We start from the raw sequence: 21378 nt of genomic DNA, 5'->3' as shown, positions 1-21378 counted from the left end.
AACACTTTTTATAAAAAGAAAATAATTTTTATTTGAATCAAGAAATTGACTTCTTTGTAATATTTTTTTTTCCTCGGATGTACAATTCTTACAACTTAATATAGATATTATACTCTATGATTAAACATTTTTACGTAATCATGATTAAACATTATTATTGAATATATTAATTATTGATTATAACTTATAATTGATTTATACGATTTATTTCTATTTTTTATTAATTAATCAATTAATTCTATTAATTATTTTTTATTTTTTAATTATGAGTGATTTTTTCCTTTATTGTATATGTTTTGAAATCTTTTAAATTTGTATATAACAGCATATAATGTAACAAGATTTTATCATTTATACTAATACTAAATTTAGTAATTGATCGTGCTCATATGTAAATCTTTTATACAATCAAATTGATTTATACAATCAATCATGATTATTTTTTAAATCTTTTCATTTGACTAATTAATTCGTTTAATTGTTTTTAATTTTTAATTATGAGTGAATTTTTTTTTTCCATACGTTTGGAAATTTTTTAAATTTATACATTTATAATTAATAATTGCACGATTAATTTCTAAAAAGTTATTATCAATTAGTTTATTTTATTAATAATTTCAAATTTGTTTAATTGTGAACGAAGTTATAATCGGTAATTAATAATACTATTATAATTACTATTGTTTTTGTTATTATTATTTGAATCAATAAATATATTTTATTTTAAATTATTTCTTTAATTATTACTCAAAAATCTTAATCAATATTTATTAAATATATATATTACATTTCACCATTTTCATTTACAATGTTAGTTTTAGTATTACTTTATTTTTATAAATACCGTATAGATAAACTATTTTAATCATAGTTATTAGTTGATTATGGAAAAAAAATTCAAGAATCAATTCACGTCGTCTTTCTTAATTTATAATCTATTTATTAATAATTATTATTCATTTTAATACTTTTTCTCAATTATTAATGTTACTTTTACTATTATTTTTTGTTATTATAAATATAATCAATTGTTATATTTTATTTTAATTTATTTCTTTATTTGTCAATTTATTAATGTTATAATTTTAACCCTCAATGAAGATTGAATTTATATTTATTGAAAATTAATAAATTTATTACACTTTATTATTTTCATATTTACAATGTTAGTAGAAAAAAAAACTATTTTCAATGATTGGACTTGGTTGAGTGCACAATTACATGATTAACCTTAAATTTGATTGAACAGGTGCTAAATAAATATATCATTAAGTCCATGTTTTATCTCTATTGTAATTATGTGACATTAAACACAATAAAACTTTATATTTAAAATCTTTGTAACAAATATTTATCCATTACATTTATTTAAAGAAATTAATATTCAAATATTATTATTATTTTTTAATTAATTTGTCACTAAATAATAAATACCCATAATTAATGTTTTAGGTTTTTTATCATCAAACTCTCTTTTAAAATATTATTTTATAACTATATATAATTATAAACTTAAATATAAATTAAAAAGAAAAAACAAAAGAAACATCGACCCCCATGCACATCTAACTTTTTTTTTTTAAATTTCATTTGGCTAATTGTTTTTAATTATTGTTATAAACTCAATTTAAACCTTTTGTTGTATTTATTTTGTATCTGATATGTAATGTATAATATTTCTACATTTTATTTTAATAATGATCGTGAATATATATTTCATTTTAATATAATATATAGTATATAACTAAAATTTTAATCATACAACAATGTTATTTTACTATACATAATTAGTAATATATTAATATTATTAGTGTTAAAGTGATTAGTATTTAATGAATATTTAACAATATTACTATTATTCTACTATTACTATTGCTATTATTATTATTTTGTACGAGATATATAATTCCAGACTATTCTATTATTATTATTATTATTTTAATTAATATTATTAGTATTAATAATATTTAATATTGTTATTTTGTATTATTATTATTATTATTTTGTACGGATCTATAATACATCATATATATATATATATATATATTTATATATATATATATATATATATATTTATATATATATATATATTACTTTTTATTATAATAATTTATATTTAGCTTCACAATTTTTATAATTTCATATCACCAATTCACTTTAAATATTAGTCTAAGTTTATGTTTTTTTTAACAAATTTTAACATCAATTTTATTTTTATATTTATTTTATACAGGATATATAATGCAAAATGTACCTACATTTTATGCATTTCATATTATTGTTATTACATCTCACACAATATTAAACTTATTTAATTTAGAAAACAAATATATATTAAGCAACTATAATATTATTATTTATAAAGCATGAATTGTTCCATCTATAGTTTTTGTTCTTAATAATAATAAATTCTAAAACTTATATTTTAGTTTGCTAAATATATAAATAATTATTAAATTTATTGTATTATAACCTCTTTTTTATTTATATTTTAATTAGTTAAAACTACACATAATTATTAAATTAATTATATTATAACCAAAATAGGGATGACAACGGGACGGGACGGGGACGGGTTTCACTATCCCATATCCATCCCCGTAAAAAAAGTTCATCCCCATCCCCATACCCAAATCCAACGGGTATCAAACTTCTATCCCATCCCCATCCCCACCGGGTAACGGGTATAATCTTGTACCCATACCCGTACCCGTTTTCTTACTACTTTAATATTAATTTTAATTAATTTTTATAAAATAATAAAAAATTACGATAAAGGAAACATAATATTATCAAATATTCAATATTAGGAGTATGGTTATTTTTTCGATATCAAATACTTTGAAATAAATTATAATTGTTTACATTTTTATATTAGAATACCAAATAAAATTTAATGAGAACCAAAACATTTATTAAATTTGCAAACATTAATGAAACCTAGTTGATAAATTTTAAAAATATTTTTTAAAAAATATAAAAGGAAAAAAAATTCTTAAAAAAATATAAAAGGAAAAAAATATTTAAATTAAAATATATTTTAAATGTTTGTTTACTTCAGTTTTTTAAATTATAATGAATCTATTTCTTATACACTAATAAAAGTTATGATACAACACTTGATTAAAATAACGAAAAGAACAAATAATAAATATAATAATAAAATTTTAACATAAATCTTGTATCTTTTAAACCACAATATATGTTGGATGGTGGTAAAAAAATATTCATGACAATTAAATTAAATTTTTATATTTTAGTAAATAAAAATTATTTATACAATTATAGTGAAAAAATTAAAGTATGATTGTAATGAGTTAGAAAATAAAAAATAATTAGATAAAATTTATCGAAATAGTATTCTACATGATGAAAATAAACAAAAAATAAAAATATAAAAAAATTAACAAATGTGTGTCTTATAAACAATTTGAAGACTATTGGAAGGAATCACACAAATGAAAACAAATATATAATTAAAGGTATGATAAGATGAAAAACATCTTAGAGATCTAAGAAAACTTTTCAAATATCAACATATATACTCAATGTTTGATAAAAAAATGACGCAAAGAACAAATAATAAACATAATAAAATTTTATCATAGATTTGGTATTTTTTAAACTCCAATATATGTTGGATGGTGATAAAAAAATATTCATGACAATTACATTAAATTTTTATATTGTAGTAAATAAAAATTATTTATACAATTATATTGAAAATATTAAAGTATGATTGTAATGAGTTAGAAAATAAAAAATAATTAGATAAAATTTATCGAAATAATATTCTATATGATGAAAATAAACAAAAACAAAAATAAACAAAAATAAAAATATTAAAAAATTAACAAATGTGTGTCTTATAAATAATTTGAAGATTATCGGAAGGAATTGCACAAAGAAAAACAAATGTATAATTAAGGGTATGATAAGACGAAAAACATCTCAGAGATCTAAGAAAACTTTTCAAATATCAACATATATACTCAATGGTTGAGAAATAACAAAAATTGTTTTAGCGAAACAAAAGAGTTCTTCAAATGAAACAAAAATTAATAATAATAAGTAAAGATTTTTTTTTATATTACCTAGTAAATGAAATGTTTATGCTATTAAACACTTAAATTGAGAGTATTAAATATTCTCATGTGAAAGGAAAATATACAATAAAAAAAATATTAAAAAATAATAGAAATATTCAAATGTTAGACATAATTTTTTTTTTAATTGACATACATCATTTTAACATAATTACATAAAGGTTGTGATAAAATAAAAAATATATTGGAGATGCGAAATGAGTTTCATGACAAACCAAATATTTATATATTATAGGGTTACTTAATTAATTGTAAATATTTTAATAATTTAAATGAGGATGAGGATATGGCGGGGACGAGTATTATGGCGGGGATATATTCATCCACATCCCCATCCCCATACCCAATTGAAAAAATCGGGGATTCTCCATACCCATACCCATACCCAGTTAATACGGGGATTCCCCGTCAAACCGAGGACGGGTTCGGATAATACCCACGGGGACGGGTTTATTTGCCATCTCTAAACCAAAACCTTATTTTAAATATATTGTTATTGTAAAACATACTATAACCCTAAACATTCTTTCGTGATACTAAGATATTAAATTTGTTTTTTTAGAATAAATAAATTTGCTTTTTATCCTTTCTGATAAATTATAATATTGAAATGTGAATTCAATGCATATCAATGTCTAATCTCTCAGAAATTGTGAAATATAGTACAATAACATTTTTTATAATTAAAAAAATACTTACAATAATAACAATATTATCAATAATATATATATATATATATTAATATTTTCATGCAGCTAGCTCCATCTTTTTTAGGTTTATGCATTGTCCTTGATATATACTTTTTAGATCACTCATCACCTTTGATTTTTCAGACTAATATTCAAATTTCTAATTTATAAAATATAATAACAACCAAAGTATCGTTAGTTAATTGACCAGAGAAATTTTCTTATGACCATTTGCACATACTTTAGATACAAAGGAGTTAACTTTAATTTATCTAATCTAATCATAAAATATTATATAGATCATATAAATATACTTTTAAAAATAATTTCATAAGTTCAGACATATAATTAAATTACAAATTATATACGTGTAAGTGTGCGTACAACTAACATTAATTCTTTGATTATATATTAGTAAAAAAAATATCATATTATTTATAATTATATTAATTTTCTTAATATAATTTAAAAAAAAAAAATAACCCTAAACACATGCGTATGTTTCAATACCAGCCACTACTTTTTATTATTATTTGTATTACATTAGTATTATTATTAAAAAAATTATTATTATTCTGAAATAAATATTATTTATTACTAAGAATACCAATGATTAGTTATTTAATTATTTTTATACGGATATTCTTTTTCACAAAATCCATAATATTATTATTATTTAAATTATTTGAATTATTATTATTAGTATTTTTAATATCAGTGTTAATATTAGTATTACTAAATATTCAGTATTATTATTACTTTTATTATTAATATTAATGTTATTAATAATAATACTATTATTTTGTATTAGTATTATAATAATTATCATTATTGTGATGGTTATTCTTCTCATTATTATTTTGTTCGGGATTTTTAAAATATCTTATGTTTATATTTTATATTGAAAAGTGTAAACTCCACTTCAACCTTTTATATGGTTTAATTACACATCATTAATCAATTTTATAATTTAAAGCAAATAAATGTACATTTAAATATTATCAAATTATTTATTTAGATATTATATATAATTATACATCATTATAACACTTAAATATAATTTTTCTATTTAAATATAACAATAATTATATAAATATTGAATTAACGGTCATCTTTCTATCCAATGCATTTTTATATTATATACAAACAAACTTATTTTTTCAGGATGAAAACAAGGTAACAAATTTTGGAATTATTTAGTGCACAATCTTCTTATACATTCATGAAACCTAAGGTTAAACTTTTTATTTGAAAGCAAACAAATCCACCAAACAGTTTTTTTCCCTCTTAAAACATCATTTTCCATCTATCACTTTCAATGTTTGTAATTTTGTATTCCAATATATTAAAGAAAACAATTCCTCACTTTTTGCAACTATATTAAAACTTTTAATTAATATATCCCTCTAAAGATTATAATAACCAATAATCATGTGACATTTTAATACATAAATATCACAATAATAATAATAACCATAATATTATTTGTAACCAATTTATTTATTAGTAAGCAATTAAAAAACATAATATTTTATTATTCCATCTAACAAAATATCTCTGATTATTTGTAAGTAATTTTAGAGTAATCTATTAAAAATATAATATATTTTTATTCCAAATAATTAACAAAATATCTAAAATGATTTGTAATCAATTTTAAATTACTTCATTAAAAATTATAACGATCAAAATTAAAGTAACATTTATCCATCCTAATTCTAATAATATATAACTCTAATATTCATTATTATTATTTGTGTAAACAACAATATTGTATAATAACATATATAAAATAATTATTTACTGTAAATATAACTAATATTTTTTTATTTTACAAATACAAAATTAAAAAAAAAAAAACACAGCACCCGTGCGTACGCACGGATATAGCACTAGTAAATTATTGAAAACATGATTTTATATCTTAAAAAATCGTGTCCATTAATATAAAGATTGTTAATAAATAATTCATTCTGTCCATATTATAATATTTACATTATTAGAATTATTTATTGATTTGTTATTTAACTATAATGTCTATGCATTAAATATTTTTTATTAATTTTTTAATTATAAGTCTTCTTCTTTCTAAATCCTAGAAAATGGTAGATGACACGTTCATTTTATATTTTTTGTAGGTCTAACTTTATGCTGTCCAAAAAGTATTTAGAATTAGGTATCAAGGGTTATTCGCAAGAAAAATTACTCACCACCAGACCCATTTTATTTTAGTCTGTTAAGCTGATTCTGCATACTTCATAATGTGTATGGATTACAGCGTTGACCCATCTCAAAATATTTTAGAGTTAATTATGTTTTTAGTCTCTCTACTATTATCGTTTTTTGGAATTGGTCCCTCTCTCAAAAGTTAAACCATTTTGGTCCTCATGATTTTGGAACTACTGACTTTAGTCCCTAATTTGTGAACGGCGTTAAGTCTGTGACTGCATGGCAAACGGCGTTCCACCTAGACTGGTCATCTGATGACACGTGTCTACTCAGATGCTGACACGTGTTAAATTAATATTTATAATTCATAAATTAAATTTTTTTTCTTCATTTTGAGCACGTGCAGTTGGCCTTTTAAAGTGTGGAACCGTTAGGTTTGTGGAGGTCTGTGAATCCATCGAAAGCCATTACCACGCCATCGAAGAGAAAGAGTTTGGAAGAAAGATGTGGATGTTGAAATCTGAAGGAACGGAAATAGAAAGCCACCACGCCATCATAGAATATTGAAGTGCTCAAGATTTGTGGGTCAACATAAAGGTATGTTGATTTGATTAATTGGGAATTTTTTGTGTTTTAGGGTTTGTAAATGAAGAGGAGTGTTGGGTCGAAGGGTTGTCCATTGTCTTCGTCTTCTTCTGCGCAAGTGGGATCTTCTTATTTTGGAAGAAAAAGTTTGTGGTTGTGGCGACCAATTACTGCTTCTGAAAGCAACTACTACAAAGAATAATGGCAGATTTTTCTTCAGGTGTCGAAATTGGGCTGTACGTATGTGTTGTTATGGTGTGTGTTTTGGTGAATTTGTTTGTGGGCATGTCTCAGTTTTCTAAAATTTCTTACTTTGTTTTGTAGACTGAATCACATTGTAACTATTTTCGATGGGCTGATGCGGTGGAAGGTGAAGTCGAACGAAAGCCTGAATGTGACGAACGAAAGCCTGAATGTGAAGAAGGAGAGAATGAAAATTTAAGTGGCAGTGATACAGTGATACTTCAGTTGTTGCAGAAGAATGCCAAACTAAAGAAGAAATTATCGGTGGAGAGAAAAATGAGAGAAATAAAGTTATTTTTGTTCATTTTATCTTGGGGTTTTACTGTCATACTTTGTGTTCTGTTTCTGTTAAAGACGAATTGTAAGGAATAAGGTTGAATTTAAGTGCAGATTCTGGAATGGAATGTTGAATTTAAGTTTGTTAAAGCTGGTTATTTAGATTAGATTCTGGAATGGAATGTTGAATTTAAGGTTGTTAAAAAATTTTATTGATTTGGATTAATATTGGGAGCAGTAATGACATGAATGGTTGGGAGCAGTAAGTGCAAGAATTTTTCGCATTGCTTCCCTGATTTGTAATTGGCACCATTAACCCAGATTTGTACACATGCTTTTGTTCACTTTAATAACCCAATTGGCACCATTAACGACCATTTATATTTGGCACCATTAACCCAAATTTGTACACTTTAATAATCCAATTTAGAAAATGGAGCATCAATTTAGAACCTGCCCATGATTGATAAAGGACGAAGCAAAAAATAAATGTTAACAGTGCATGACATATACTATTGAAAACAATAATCCAAGTGGTCCTAGATGTCTGCTAAAGCTAAAACAACAACAGCTGGAACTCTGCATCACAGCTAACAAAAAATACATTTACTTCAAAATATCCATGTGACCATCACTACAAAACACAACTCCCAATATTGTTCACATGGGTTGTCCGCTAGGTGGGTTGCTTGAACTTGCTTGTGAACCTAAAGTTGGTGCGCCGCTTGGGAGCTTCCATGACCTTCCTCCCTTCCTATTAAATTTCCTGCTTGTGGTGATAGCAGATCTTAAAGTGGTGTTCCTCCCGGATGCCTTGCCAGTAGCAGCTGCAGTTTTTGCAGACTTCTTCCTTTTCTGTTTTCCCTGCAAAGACCGCACAGTCATTAGTTTCAACTTCATAATTACATCGTACTTCATTTGATTATGATAGACAGATTTACCTTGTTAGTTTTTCCCTGCTTGCAGCTTCTGATGTTGTGATCAAACTGGCCACAGTTACTGCACTTCATTCTAAGATGCTTCTTCCCCAACCTAGAGTGGCTGACATCTTCATCAGGTTCTCTTCTTCTTAATTTTCGTGCCCTCCCAGGAGGAGTCTTAAATATTGGGGGTAGGATTTGTGGTCCATTACTTTTAGGCCACAGTTGTTGGCCATTAATGGGTGAAATTGGTGACCCATAACAAGCTTCATAAGCCTCCCTTTTGTAATAAGCATGCACATAATCAGAGGGCTGTTCTACCCTGTAATTGATTGCAGCCACGACATGTCTACATGGTATGCCAACTAAGTCCCAAAAATAACATGTGCAGCTGTGGTTTGTGAGGTCAACTATGAATTTATCCATGGTGAATCCTTGTGTAACTTCAAACTTACCATCTCCAGTCCAAACAGCAAACCAGTTTCCACTTTTCTCTATTTCCCTATCTAGCCTTTTGTTAGGTTTAGGCATTACAACACCAGTAAATGCAGTTAATTTTTCCCGCAAATGTGCAAACCTACTCATCAAGTATGTCCTAATCCACTCCATCATTGTTATAATTGGTTTATCCCTAGCTAACAATATAGTGCTATTAAATGACTCTGATAAGTTGTTCATGAGGACATCACACCTAGAATATGCACTAAATGCATGTTTACACCAAGACTTACGTGGAATTGCATATAACCATTCAGCAGCTTCTTGATTGACCTTCTTGAGCTCTTCCATACTTGCTTCCCAGCCTTGGTAGTATGTGGCTTTAGCAGCAGCCATCATGAGATTCCTAATCACTATACCACCACCAAATCTCTTCTTGTAGTTGCTGTACAGATGCCTTAGACAAAATCGATGCTCCACTCCATGCAATAGTTCATCAAATACTTGCATCAGTCCCTGTAAAATGTACATATACAATAAGTCAATCATACATATAATTTAATTGGTGACACTTAAGTACATGAATTTGAATTTACCTCCTGCTGGTCCGAAATAAATACCCATCGATTACTTTGAACGTCTCCAATGTCCTCTAACAATAATGTTAGGAACCACCTCCAAGTCTCCTTGCACTCATTCTCTACAACAGCAAATGCCAGTGGAAAGTACTGGTCATTTAGATCCCTTGCCACAGCAACTAAAAGTTGGCCTCCATAGGTAGTCTTCAAATGACATCCATCAACACCTATGAATGGTCTACAGCCATTCACGAACCCTTTCTTGCACCCATCTAGACACAAATAGAAAGAACCAAACCGTGGCTGCAATGTGGGCTGAGGTTGATTAATTTTTATCTTAACTGTTGTTTCAATAGACACTCTCCTTAGCTCTGCAGCATAATCATATAGCATATTGTATTGCTTTTGCCCATCTCCTTCAAGAATGTCCATTGCAATCTCTTTTGCTCTACAAGCCCTCCAGGGGGTTATTGCAACACTGTACGACCTTCGGACATCATCAATTATTTCATTGGCTGTCATTCTCCCAACATTTCTAAACTTATCAACTACAATTTTGGAAACCCATTCCTTGTTTGCATTCTTGTTAACAAAAACTCTGCCACAATTATGACCATCAATCAAGGTCTTCACCCTAAAAGTTTGACTTCCTCCAACTTTGCTGCATAAAATCAAAAATCCACACTTCCTTTTGCAAATAGCCCTCACTCGGACATCATCATTCTTCACAAATTTAACTTTCTCTGCCATTCAACACAGAATGCTCTATCAAAGCTTGCTTGAATTGTTTCAAGGAAGAAAACTCCATCCCAAGTTTGAATTTGAATTCCTTGCACATGTCTTCGCCCCTGAATATTGGGTATTTCCTCCCACCATCCCCATAAGCAATGTCAACATCACTATCTAGCTCATCAGTGCTGTAATGCGCATCTATTTCATGATCAGCAGTACTCTGTTGTGTGGTAAAAGTACCCACACCTTCACTTTGGTTTCCTTCAGCTGTAGGTATAGCAGTTGTTCTTGACCTCTTCCTATTTTTCCACTCTTGTTTGAATTTTTTCCACCTGTCTAAAACTTGAGAAAAATGCCTGCGTGGAATATCTTCCAACCCAAAACAGTCATCATCATCTCTATGTCTTTCTTCCTCACTCTCATCCAATTCATCACCTTGATCATCACCTGAAACAACACCAGATTCATCACCAGATTCAGCACCAGCGTTTGATTCTTCTTCATTTGGCCCAGCAGCAGCAACGTTTGCCTCTTTTTCATTCACCTCACCACCATTATGAACAGCGTTTGATTCTTCTTCATTTGGCCCAGCAGCAGCAGCGTTTGCCTCTTCTTCATTCACCTCACCACCATTATGAACAGCAGTTGATTCTTCTTCATTTGGCCCAGCAGCAGCAGCGTTTACCTCTTCTTCATTCACCTCACCACCATTATGATCAACAGTTTCTTCTTCTTCATTTGGCCCAGCAGCAGCACCCTGTTCTTCAAGTATCACACCAACATTAACAGCAGCAACAACCTCCTCATTTGTCCCAACAGCAGCCCCTTCAATAAGTTCAACAACTTGAGCAGAACTAACCACATGCTCCACATAAATCTCAACCTCCTCGTTTTTATTTTCTGCATATTCGGCCAACTCCAAAGCATGTCTATCGTCACATAATGGCCTTAGATCTCTATCCATTCTCCCCTTCTTCGGCTTCCACCACATATAAAGTTCTCCATCATACTTGAAATCCTTCTTCAGAATACCCAATGCTTCGAAGTACGACCACATATCTGGATCCAGTTCACAAACTACATGCTCCTCTCCACCTTCGTAACGCAGCATCCTTCCCCTAAATCTTTCAAACTTCTCCATGTGCCGGAAAACCACTGAAAAAACCATTTGTATAACAACCAAAACACAACCCTAAACCCATCAAACCCAACCACAAATCGAACCCACACTAACACAGCCGCTGCAAATTGGACCTCCAAATGCGTAATAGATTTCCCTCCAAATGAAAACCACTGAAACCCTAAATCAGAGTGACAAAGGAAAGAACTTACCTCTGCTTCCAACCAATGCTCTGCTCTTGCAACCTCGTCGAGAAAGCCAGTCACCAGCTACGCCAACAACTTCAAACAACCTCGCCCAGAACGGAATCTCGACGTTTGGTTTTCCACTCTCACCGGCACAGCAAATGAGCTTTCGCGGAGAAAATCTTTCTCCCTAACTTAGGAACCACAGAATGACGCTGCTAATTCATAATGCCAAGCACGTGCTCAAATTCACGGTTTTAAAATTTGTATTATAAAATAATTATTAAACGACTTAATGAAGAAAAAAAATTTAATTTATGAATTATAAATATTAATTTAACACGTGTCAGCATCTGAGTAGACACGTGTCATCAGATGACCAGCCTAGGTGGAACGCCGTTTGCCACGCAGTCACAGACTTAACGCCGTTCACAAATTAGGGACTAAAGTCAGTAGTTCCAAAATCACGAGGACCAAAATGGTTTAACTTTTGGGAGAGTGACCAATTCCAAAAAACGATAATAGTAGAGGGACTAAAAACATAATTAACCCAATATTTTAATAGTTCATGATGTGTTTCACTTGTGTACTTAATTAATTAGTTTGTTATTAATTAATTTTTCATCAATTTTAAGTTTTGTTTGACAATTTACTTATTTGAAATTATTATTGTTATATACATATGCTAGGATCCACTGCATTGTAATCCCTATTTAATATTATACAAAGTAATTCAGTAATAAATACAGAGATGCAACTTTCAGGCAATATAGATGGCCATACAGGCCAAAGAAATTGTGTCAGCCAAATTTTCAGAACAAAGACATTCACTTGAGATTCAGAGATTCCAATAATAAATATGACTTATCTAACGGCTATTATATTTTTTGATAATTTTCTTTTACAATTTTATGTCATCTTTTAAAAGGTTTTTAATTTTTTTTTCATTCTCAATATTTCAAAACCAGTTAAAAGATGACACATCGTGTTGTAAGAAAAAATTGTCAAAATTTAATAGTCAAAATATCATTATCTTATAAAAGCCAAAAACATTACAGTTAAAGGCGTGCCCTTGGATCCTTCACCTCACTTTCTTTGCTCATGAAAGGATAATCTGTGTATCCTATAACAGGATCCTGAGTGTAAAACGTCTTCCTGTTATACCTGGTTAGAGGTGCATTAAGCTTCAGCCTTAAAACCAAGTCTGGATTGGAAATGAAAAGACGACCATAGGATACTAAGTCAGCATGTCCTTCAGCCACAGCTTCCATTCCTAACTTCCTAGTAAAACCACCACTGCACATGAATGTTCCCTCATAAGCCTTTCTCAAGTTCTGCATCAAATGAGCTTCTTCCTCTTCACTGCCAGGTCTACCTGACTCAGTTTGGCCATAAGCTGTGTATCGAGGCTGAGTAACATGAAGATAAGTGAGTTTTCTGCCCAGCTCTTTCTGGAAACTGTTCAGTTTCTCAACCACTGCTAAACCTAGCCCAAGTGGGTCAGAGTCAATGGCATCAAGGTGATCAATTGCAGGTGAAATTCTGACAGCAACTCTTTCTGCCCCAATGCCAGAAACAACAGCTTCAACCACCTGCAGTAGGAACCTGCACCGGTTTGCTAGTGATCCTCCATATTCATCGGTTCGATCATTGATTCCATCCTTTAAGAATTGATCAATGAGATATCCATGTGCACCGTGAATCTCAATTCCATCAAAACCTGCACACATGTCACATTTCATCATATACCTTGATAACCGTGTCCTATATAACAAACCCACATGCAAAAACTAAAAATGTAAAGAATTCAAAGCAACAGATCAAGAGTAATTAATCTCCATCCAGCTGCATTGAAACTGACGTAGAAATTTAAAGAAAACATTATCTTACTAGAAACAGTGGGCATTATTTCACACTATCCACACAACTTATTACAAGGGCCAAACCCCTCTAAGAAGTATCAAAAAAGCTGATCAACACCTCAGTTTTCTGGCGTAGAAATCTGCAATCTTGTAGGTTTTGAAGTGTGGTACAGTTATTTCTCCTTATTGCTAAGCTCGTTAAAACAGTGTGTAACATTTTCTACCTGTAACATAACATTGAGACGCATCCACAGGCTAACTTTAACCCATTAGAGTCAACTTTACTTTTCATTAACTTGGAATTGAAATCTATTATTGAAAATTGAATTAAAATGCAGCATATCATCCCCACCATTATCTCTTCTTTTTTTTTTCTTCAGAGTTACAAGAAAAATAGATCAGATAAGGGAAACAGATGGTGTGTATACATGTACACAATGTCGTCATTAATGACAGCTAAATACTGCAGAGACACTTCACTTGAACACATACATTAGCATACTGAATATCTTAATTGAGATGACTACATTTAGTATCAAAAACCATTATTTTTGCTGATTTTAAGAAACCAACCTGCTCGAATTGCATTAATTGCTGCTTGGCGATAATGCTGCACGATTTCAGGTATCTCAGAAGTATTAAGTGCACGAGGCTCTGGGTAAACGCCATAGGACCCATCGGGAAGGAGAATCCTCCACCTGGCCGATAGGGGCTTGGAGGTGGACGAAATGGGTGGAGCCCCACCAGGCTGATACACTGTTTCACAGACACAAAATGAGTGAACAACTCAACAAACAGATAACTGAAGAGTAAATGTAACAGGAGAAAATAACAAATCATAACTTTCCCTGCACTTCAGTAGAATCAGTTAAGTCAAAATCTGAAAATATTAACTATTTGTCATGCATGGAGCGAGTTAAGTACATAACAAAATTGTATGCATTACATTAAAAATAAACTCAGATGATCCAAGCAAAACTCTAATCACAGTTCACACCAAAAACTTCTAAAAAACTCGCTTAAGTTTTGTCTTTAGATAAGAGTAGTGACCATAAACGTTGAGTCTAGGATATATGCAATACAAATTATTGTAATCTCATTATCAGAGGGAACCTAATGAATAATTTAAAGGCCAATCGATGTCCCTAAAGAATTAGGACCCAAAATGAGAACTAATTAAATTGGTGGATGAGAATGAGGTTCACTTTACCTGGATGAGACGCACGGCCAACATGCCAGAGTTGACAGAAGATAATGCTGCCTTTGTCATGCACAGCATCCACTACATTTCTCCATGCCTCCACTTGTTCATCTGAATATATCCCAGGCACATGGGGAAACCTGCATCAACACCACCACTTACATATTACTACTACTAGTAAGTTAAAGAAAAACAAGACAATTAATTACACAGATATACGTAATGCAGAAGCACAAATTTCCCCTTTTTTTACGGTTTTATTGATAATTTTTTATTGAATGACGATGAAAAAGTAAAACATTTTTTATTGAAAATATAAAATTTAATATTCTCAATATTTTTCTGAATTATAAAAAAAAATACTAAGTAAAAATATTTATAAATGTTTTTTTAATAACAAACAAAAAATTGTCAGAAAGAAAAGATTAAAAACAGCCCCCATTATTCACACGAGTCCTCTGACCACCAATCAAACAGCACCAACATGTGACTCGTTGTTTGACAGTTCAACTATTGAGGGTCCATATTTGAATGGAACAAAAATTAGTACAAAACCAAAAAGTTTTGTGTTGAAACAAGGAATAAATGTTTTATCTATTGACTGGAGTTACACAGTCTTATAATCACTAATATCTTCGACATACAAGTTAAAATTAGTTATATATTATTTGACATTATTATAATACAAATTCTCAACTAATTTATTTTCAAAAGTTTTCTATGTAAAAAAAACTAATTAAAATTGAAGGAAAAAAAAAACGATTTCCACTAAGAATGAATAAGGAAGAATATATTTTGACATGAAAAGGAGGAATTTATGAATAGGATGAAGAGAAATGAAAGAATGGGAATAGGAAAGGAAGTACCCAGGAGCAGTGGGGGAGATCAAGGTGCCTTCGCTGATGAGAAATCCACCCGGTGTTGATCTTTGAGCGTAATACTCAGCAAGTGCTGCGTTTGGAATCCCCTTCAACGCTCTGCATCTGGTCATGGGAGCCAATACTACCCTGCGCAAACCCCAACTCAGATGATCAGATCCACCATGTTTTGTTGATGAAAAATGAACAGATTTAACAAAACTAATGAAGTAAAGAAAAGTTTGTGTGAGTGACCTGTGAGAGAGGTTGAATTTGCCCATGCTGTAAGGAGAAAAGAGGGTGGAATTTTCCGCCATAGTTGGAAGCAGTGGCGATGATGATCTTGCTTCACTTGACTTTGGTAGAATATAAAAGAAGTGAAGAAGAGGTGTTAAGGTTGTTCAATTATTGAAGGATGAATTGGTGCGAGTGTTGCACGTGATTAATAGTGTCTGCGGTGCGTTTTGCACGTGCTTAATCTCTGATTGATTATTAGCGACGTTGATCTAAGATAATATTTTAGGGTAGAGTTTTGGACGGTGATGCAGAACCAAAAACACAGTAGTGGGTGGAGTTGAAGTTGAGAATGATGATGAAAATGATTTTGGCGTAGGTGTGGTTTCTCTCCACTGGTGAAAAGAATGGAAGATTGGTGCCCATTTTCTCTCCCCTCACTTTCTTCGGTCCAACAACATCACTCTCACTCTATTTATTGCTCGCTTTACTCTATTTGGGTCTTACTTGTCCCAAGTTTAGGGGTAAACACAATCACGGTTCCACTCGTAAAGATACTTGCCATTTAGAGATGACATTGTTTTATTATATTTTTTACTAATAGGAGGAAATAAAAAATTGGTTAGTATTTACTGATATATTTATATATATATATATATATATATATATATATATATATTTATTCATATCATTCTATTTTTGTTTATTGTTGTATCTTTTTATATAATAAGTCTCTTTCACACAATTGTAGTTTGAATCGTCATATACGAATAGTATATATTGATACATTTATTTGAAAAATAATAAAATATGAGAATAGTATACATTCATACATTTATTTGAAAAATAATAAAATAGATATGTATATTGAAAATTGTATAATAATTTTTAAAAATATAATAAATATAATAGATATGTATATTGAAAATTGTATAATAATTTTTAAAAATATAATAAATATATTGCTATTGTTATTGTGTGAATCCAAATTAAAATTATATATATTAAAGTTGTCAACATAAAAATTATAAATTAGTGGAATCATGAAAGTAGTATTACTTTGTAGATTAAATAGTTCATTAATAAATATCGATAAAGTATCGGATACAGATGTTACAAATGGTTAGGATCGAGCACTTACCATTAGGTCAAAAGTTATAGTCATTAATCTGAACGTACCTCTTTTTACTTAAGAACGTAATAACTCAAGCGCGTCATGATTCGATTGTGATCCGGCTCACTTGGCCTCTACCACTAGATAATTTATGTCACCTGCAACAATAGATACATGTCAAACATGAATACGTAACCCAACTTGAAATGTGGGTGCATCATAAGTCTCCATCCAATGAGAAAAACAAGTTTTGTTTTGTGCCTAAAATAAGAGAGTCCAGAGAATAAATAAAGTTGTATTATAGGTTATATTTTATTTTCTTTAAAATTATTAGTTTAAGTGTGAGTCTAAGTCTCACATTAAATAAATGAGAAAGTTGAGCACTTGATAAGGTAGAAGACACATAAATGTATTGTCTTAAAGTTTTATGTTGGAGTTGGTGTTTGGACTCGTGTCTCATTTGATGTTATGTCTTCGCAATGAATCTCTCGAAATACTCATAAGTGTTATATAAAAAAGATACTCTTGATTTGAAGTACGTCAATATGGTAAGGAATCACCCTTAAAAACGACATTGTTCGAAATATAAGTATGACTCTAATTGGGAATGAGTATAAGTTTAAGTCCTATGTTATATAGAGATGAAAAAATTGAGTATCTTAAAAAGTAAAACACTCATATAAGCATCATTGTCTTGAGATTTTTTATTGAAGTGATGTTGATCCCTTACGAAGATTGAACTTACATCTCATTTAGTGTTTTAAATTAAATATAACGTCAATCTCTTATGAAGATTGAACTTATATATCATTTGATGTTGTATTTCACCTATAAATTTAATAAGATTCATAAAAATATATTTTATTTGTAGGTATAATTAGTGATTTGGTCCCCTAATTTGTTTGGTTTGGTTCAATTTGATTCCATATTTTTTGTTGGTTCAATTTAGTACCATGATTATTTAAAAGGGTTCAATTTGGTCCTCTTCGTTAAGTTGTTAAGTTGGAGTTAACACTGTGTCCGTACAGAAAACGTGTCAAAAAGTGAAATTTTTTAATTTTGGTTTTAATTTTTTTTATAAAAATTTATAATCTACCACGTATCAGGTTACTATCGTGCCACATGGCAGTGATAAAACTTGTTTTCGATTTAGTCTTCTATTAAAAATTTTTGTTCAATTTAATACCATAATTCTTTAAAACAATCTAATTTTGTCCTTTTAAATTTGAGACCAAATTAGTAAAAATTAGTAAATAAGTTTAATTGTAACTTATATATACATATTAAAATAATTGTTTTGAATTTATACATCAAATCACTACACCTAAATATTCAAATTATTTTAGCTTTTACAAGTGTAAGAAATTATAAAGGTAAAAGTGTAAAAAATAAAATAATTTGAGTATTTAGATGAAGTGGTTTGATGTATATATTAAAAAAATATATTTTAACATGTATATATAAGTTGTAATTAAGTTTACTAATTTGGTCTTAAATTAGAAAGGACAAAATTGGATCGTTCTAAAAGATATGAGTACTAATTTGAATAAAAAATTTAAAATAAAAGACTAAGTTGAAAACAAGTTTTATTACTGTCACATGTCATGGCTGTAAACTACCATGTGACAGATTATAAATTTAAAAAAAAAATTATAAAAAATAAAAAATAAATAAAAGATTTCACGGCTTGACACGTGTCCTGTACGGACACGATGTTAACTCCAACTTAACAACAGAGATGACCAATTGAACCCTTTTAAATTATATGGGTACTAAATTAAACCAACAAATAATAGAGGAACCAAATTGAACTAAATAAAAAAATTAGAGGACCAAATCAATAATTATACCTATATATATAAGTATGTTAGTTTTATTGATCATAAGATGATTGAATGGATAAAAGATATTAGACTACTCTGTATTTGCTTATAATAGAAAATCAAATGAATGTAAATGAGTTGAAACAAATAGTTTGAAAGAATTTAATCAAATGATTCAATTTTAATTTTAAACTAAAGTAAATTATAAATTAATTATGTCAATAATTTGATCCAAATTGTTATTCTTACCTTTTTATTTTTTGCTAAACTATATTTGCCACAAGTTCAAGAACCACAGACAAACTATTATTAGTTAAAGGGCATAAACAGAACTAAATTACAATTAAGCCTAAATCCTAATTATAACCTTTTCATTCATCTTGTATGCAAATTACTCCTTCACACGCTTGAATTTCATCAAGGCTTATAATTTTTATGGTGGACGGTGGAGATTAGGAATAAGATCTGCAATATGATTTACTCTTTCGAAAATTGGTGAGGTAATTAGTTCAAATAAACAACAAAATTAATTTAAAGAAAAATGGATAGGAAAAAATTACAGTCGGTCAAAAATGAATAACTCACCAAAACTAGTTCAAAACAATTCGATTAAGATTATTAATAGTAATATTTTTATTATTTTCTCCAAAAAAAAAAATACAAATCAACCTAAAACTTTTGTATTTTTTATTGGGTTAAATGATGATTTGGTCCTGGTTTTCGTTCAGATTTTTCAATTTGGTCCTTTTTCTAACACCGTTAAAATAGTTAACGGATTGTGAACAATAACTGTCACATGTCATTGTGATTTTTTTTAAAATTTTTTAAAATATTATTATTATTATTTAAAAAAATGTATACGTGTCAAGCTCATATCATGTCATGTGTCATTTGATAATTTTTAAATTTTTTTTAAATAAAAAAATTATTTAAAAAAAAATCATGTGTCAAGTTAATATTATGTCACATGTTAGGATTAATTTTTTATATTCAATTTGGTCTTAATATTTGTTATTATTTTTCAATTTGGTCCTTTTTTTTTTAAATTTAACATTTTTGTTCTTCTCTAAATTGAAACAAAATTTAATTTGTATATAAATGTTATATGAATATTCTTATTAAAATATATATTTTTATGAAATATTTTTAATTTAGGATTAGAGTTGGTTTAAAATTAAAACAAAAAATTTTAAAGTAGACAATAACACTATCAATTTAAATTTTTAAGCCTCTTAAAATTTTAAAAGTAGGGAATAACACCATTAATTTAAGTATTTTAAAGCTCTTAAAATTTAAAATTAATGGTGTTATTGTTTACTTTGAAATTTTTCGTTTTAATTTTAAAGCAACTCTCACTATAAATTAAAAATATTTAATAAAAATATCCATATAACATTTATATACAAATTAAATTTATCTCAATTTAGAGAAGAACAAACATGTTAAATTTAAAAATAAAGATTAAGACCAAATTGAAAAAAATAACGAATATTATGACCAAATTGAATATAAAAAACTAATGACATGATATTGGCTTGACACGTGAATATATATTTTTTAAATACAAAAAAATTTAAATTTAAAAAAATAAAAAAAATCATAAAATGACACCTGACATGATATAAGGTTGACACGTGGACATTTTTTTTAAATAAAAAAGTAATTTAAAAAAATCATAAAATGACACGTGACAATTACTGTTAACAACCGTTAACTATTTTAACAGTGTTAGCGAAAATGACTAAATTGAATAAAATTAATCAATATTAAAACTAAAATGAAAAAAAAAATTAAAAGTATAACCAAATTAAAAAAAAATCGAAACCAAATCATTATTTAAGTATTTTTTTATTCTACATATAAAATTATTCTGTAGCAATTTATAATAATAATTTTTTAAAATTACAATTAGGTATATTTATGTATATAACCACTAATTTTTCTGCAATCACTCCACCCAACTTTTATTTTGTTAACATTGAAAAAAATAGATAAGATAAATTAAAACATACTTTAAAGAATTGTTTTTTATAATTTTTTAATTATAATATTTAATGAAAACATAAATTATTTAAAAATTTCCAAAAATAGGATAGACGTGTTCCTGTGTTTTCGTCAATACTAATAATACATGTAGATGTATATTATCAAAATTTTACTTTGAATATAATAACATATTTTAATCTTACTTCTTATAAAGATTCAAACATTCAAATCTTATAAATTTATATTTTATTATAGTTTTT

General features: G+C 28.4%; 2 protein-coding genes across 2 annotated transcripts; both read right to left on the bottom strand.

Annotated features, from left to right (window-relative positions):
* Positions 1-8531: 8531 nt before the first annotated feature.
* Positions 8532-10906, bottom strand: LOC114177571. The gene is made up of 3 exons (XM_028062968.1): positions 10023-10906; positions 9010-9942; positions 8532-8932 (listed from the first exon to the last, which is right to left on the bottom strand). The coding sequence occupies exons 1-3, from the start codon at positions 10752-10754 to the stop codon at positions 8729-8731; spliced, it is 1869 nt and encodes a 622-aa protein (XP_027918769.1). The 5' UTR covers positions 10755-10906; the 3' UTR covers positions 8532-8728.
* Positions 10907-12737: 1831 nt separating this feature from the next.
* LOC114178749 (12-oxophytodienoate reductase 3-like) lies at positions 12738-16617 on the bottom strand. Its single transcript, XM_028064818.1, has 5 exons — positions 16217-16617; positions 15971-16111; positions 15114-15244; positions 14477-14659; positions 12738-13761 (listed from the first exon to the last, which is right to left on the bottom strand). Exons 1-5 carry the CDS (start codon positions 16276-16278, stop codon positions 13100-13102), a joined length of 1179 nt encoding a protein of 392 aa, XP_027920619.1. The 5' UTR covers positions 16279-16617; the 3' UTR covers positions 12738-13099.
* Positions 16618-21378: the final 4761 nt, after the last annotated feature.

This window comes from Vigna unguiculata, chromosome 3, assembly GCF_004118075.2.
Source record: "Vigna unguiculata cultivar IT97K-499-35 chromosome 3, ASM411807v1, whole genome shotgun sequence".
Lineage (NCBI taxonomy): Eukaryota > Viridiplantae > Streptophyta > Magnoliopsida > Fabales > Fabaceae > Vigna > Vigna unguiculata.
This window is presented reverse-complemented; position numbering and strand designations above follow the sequence as displayed.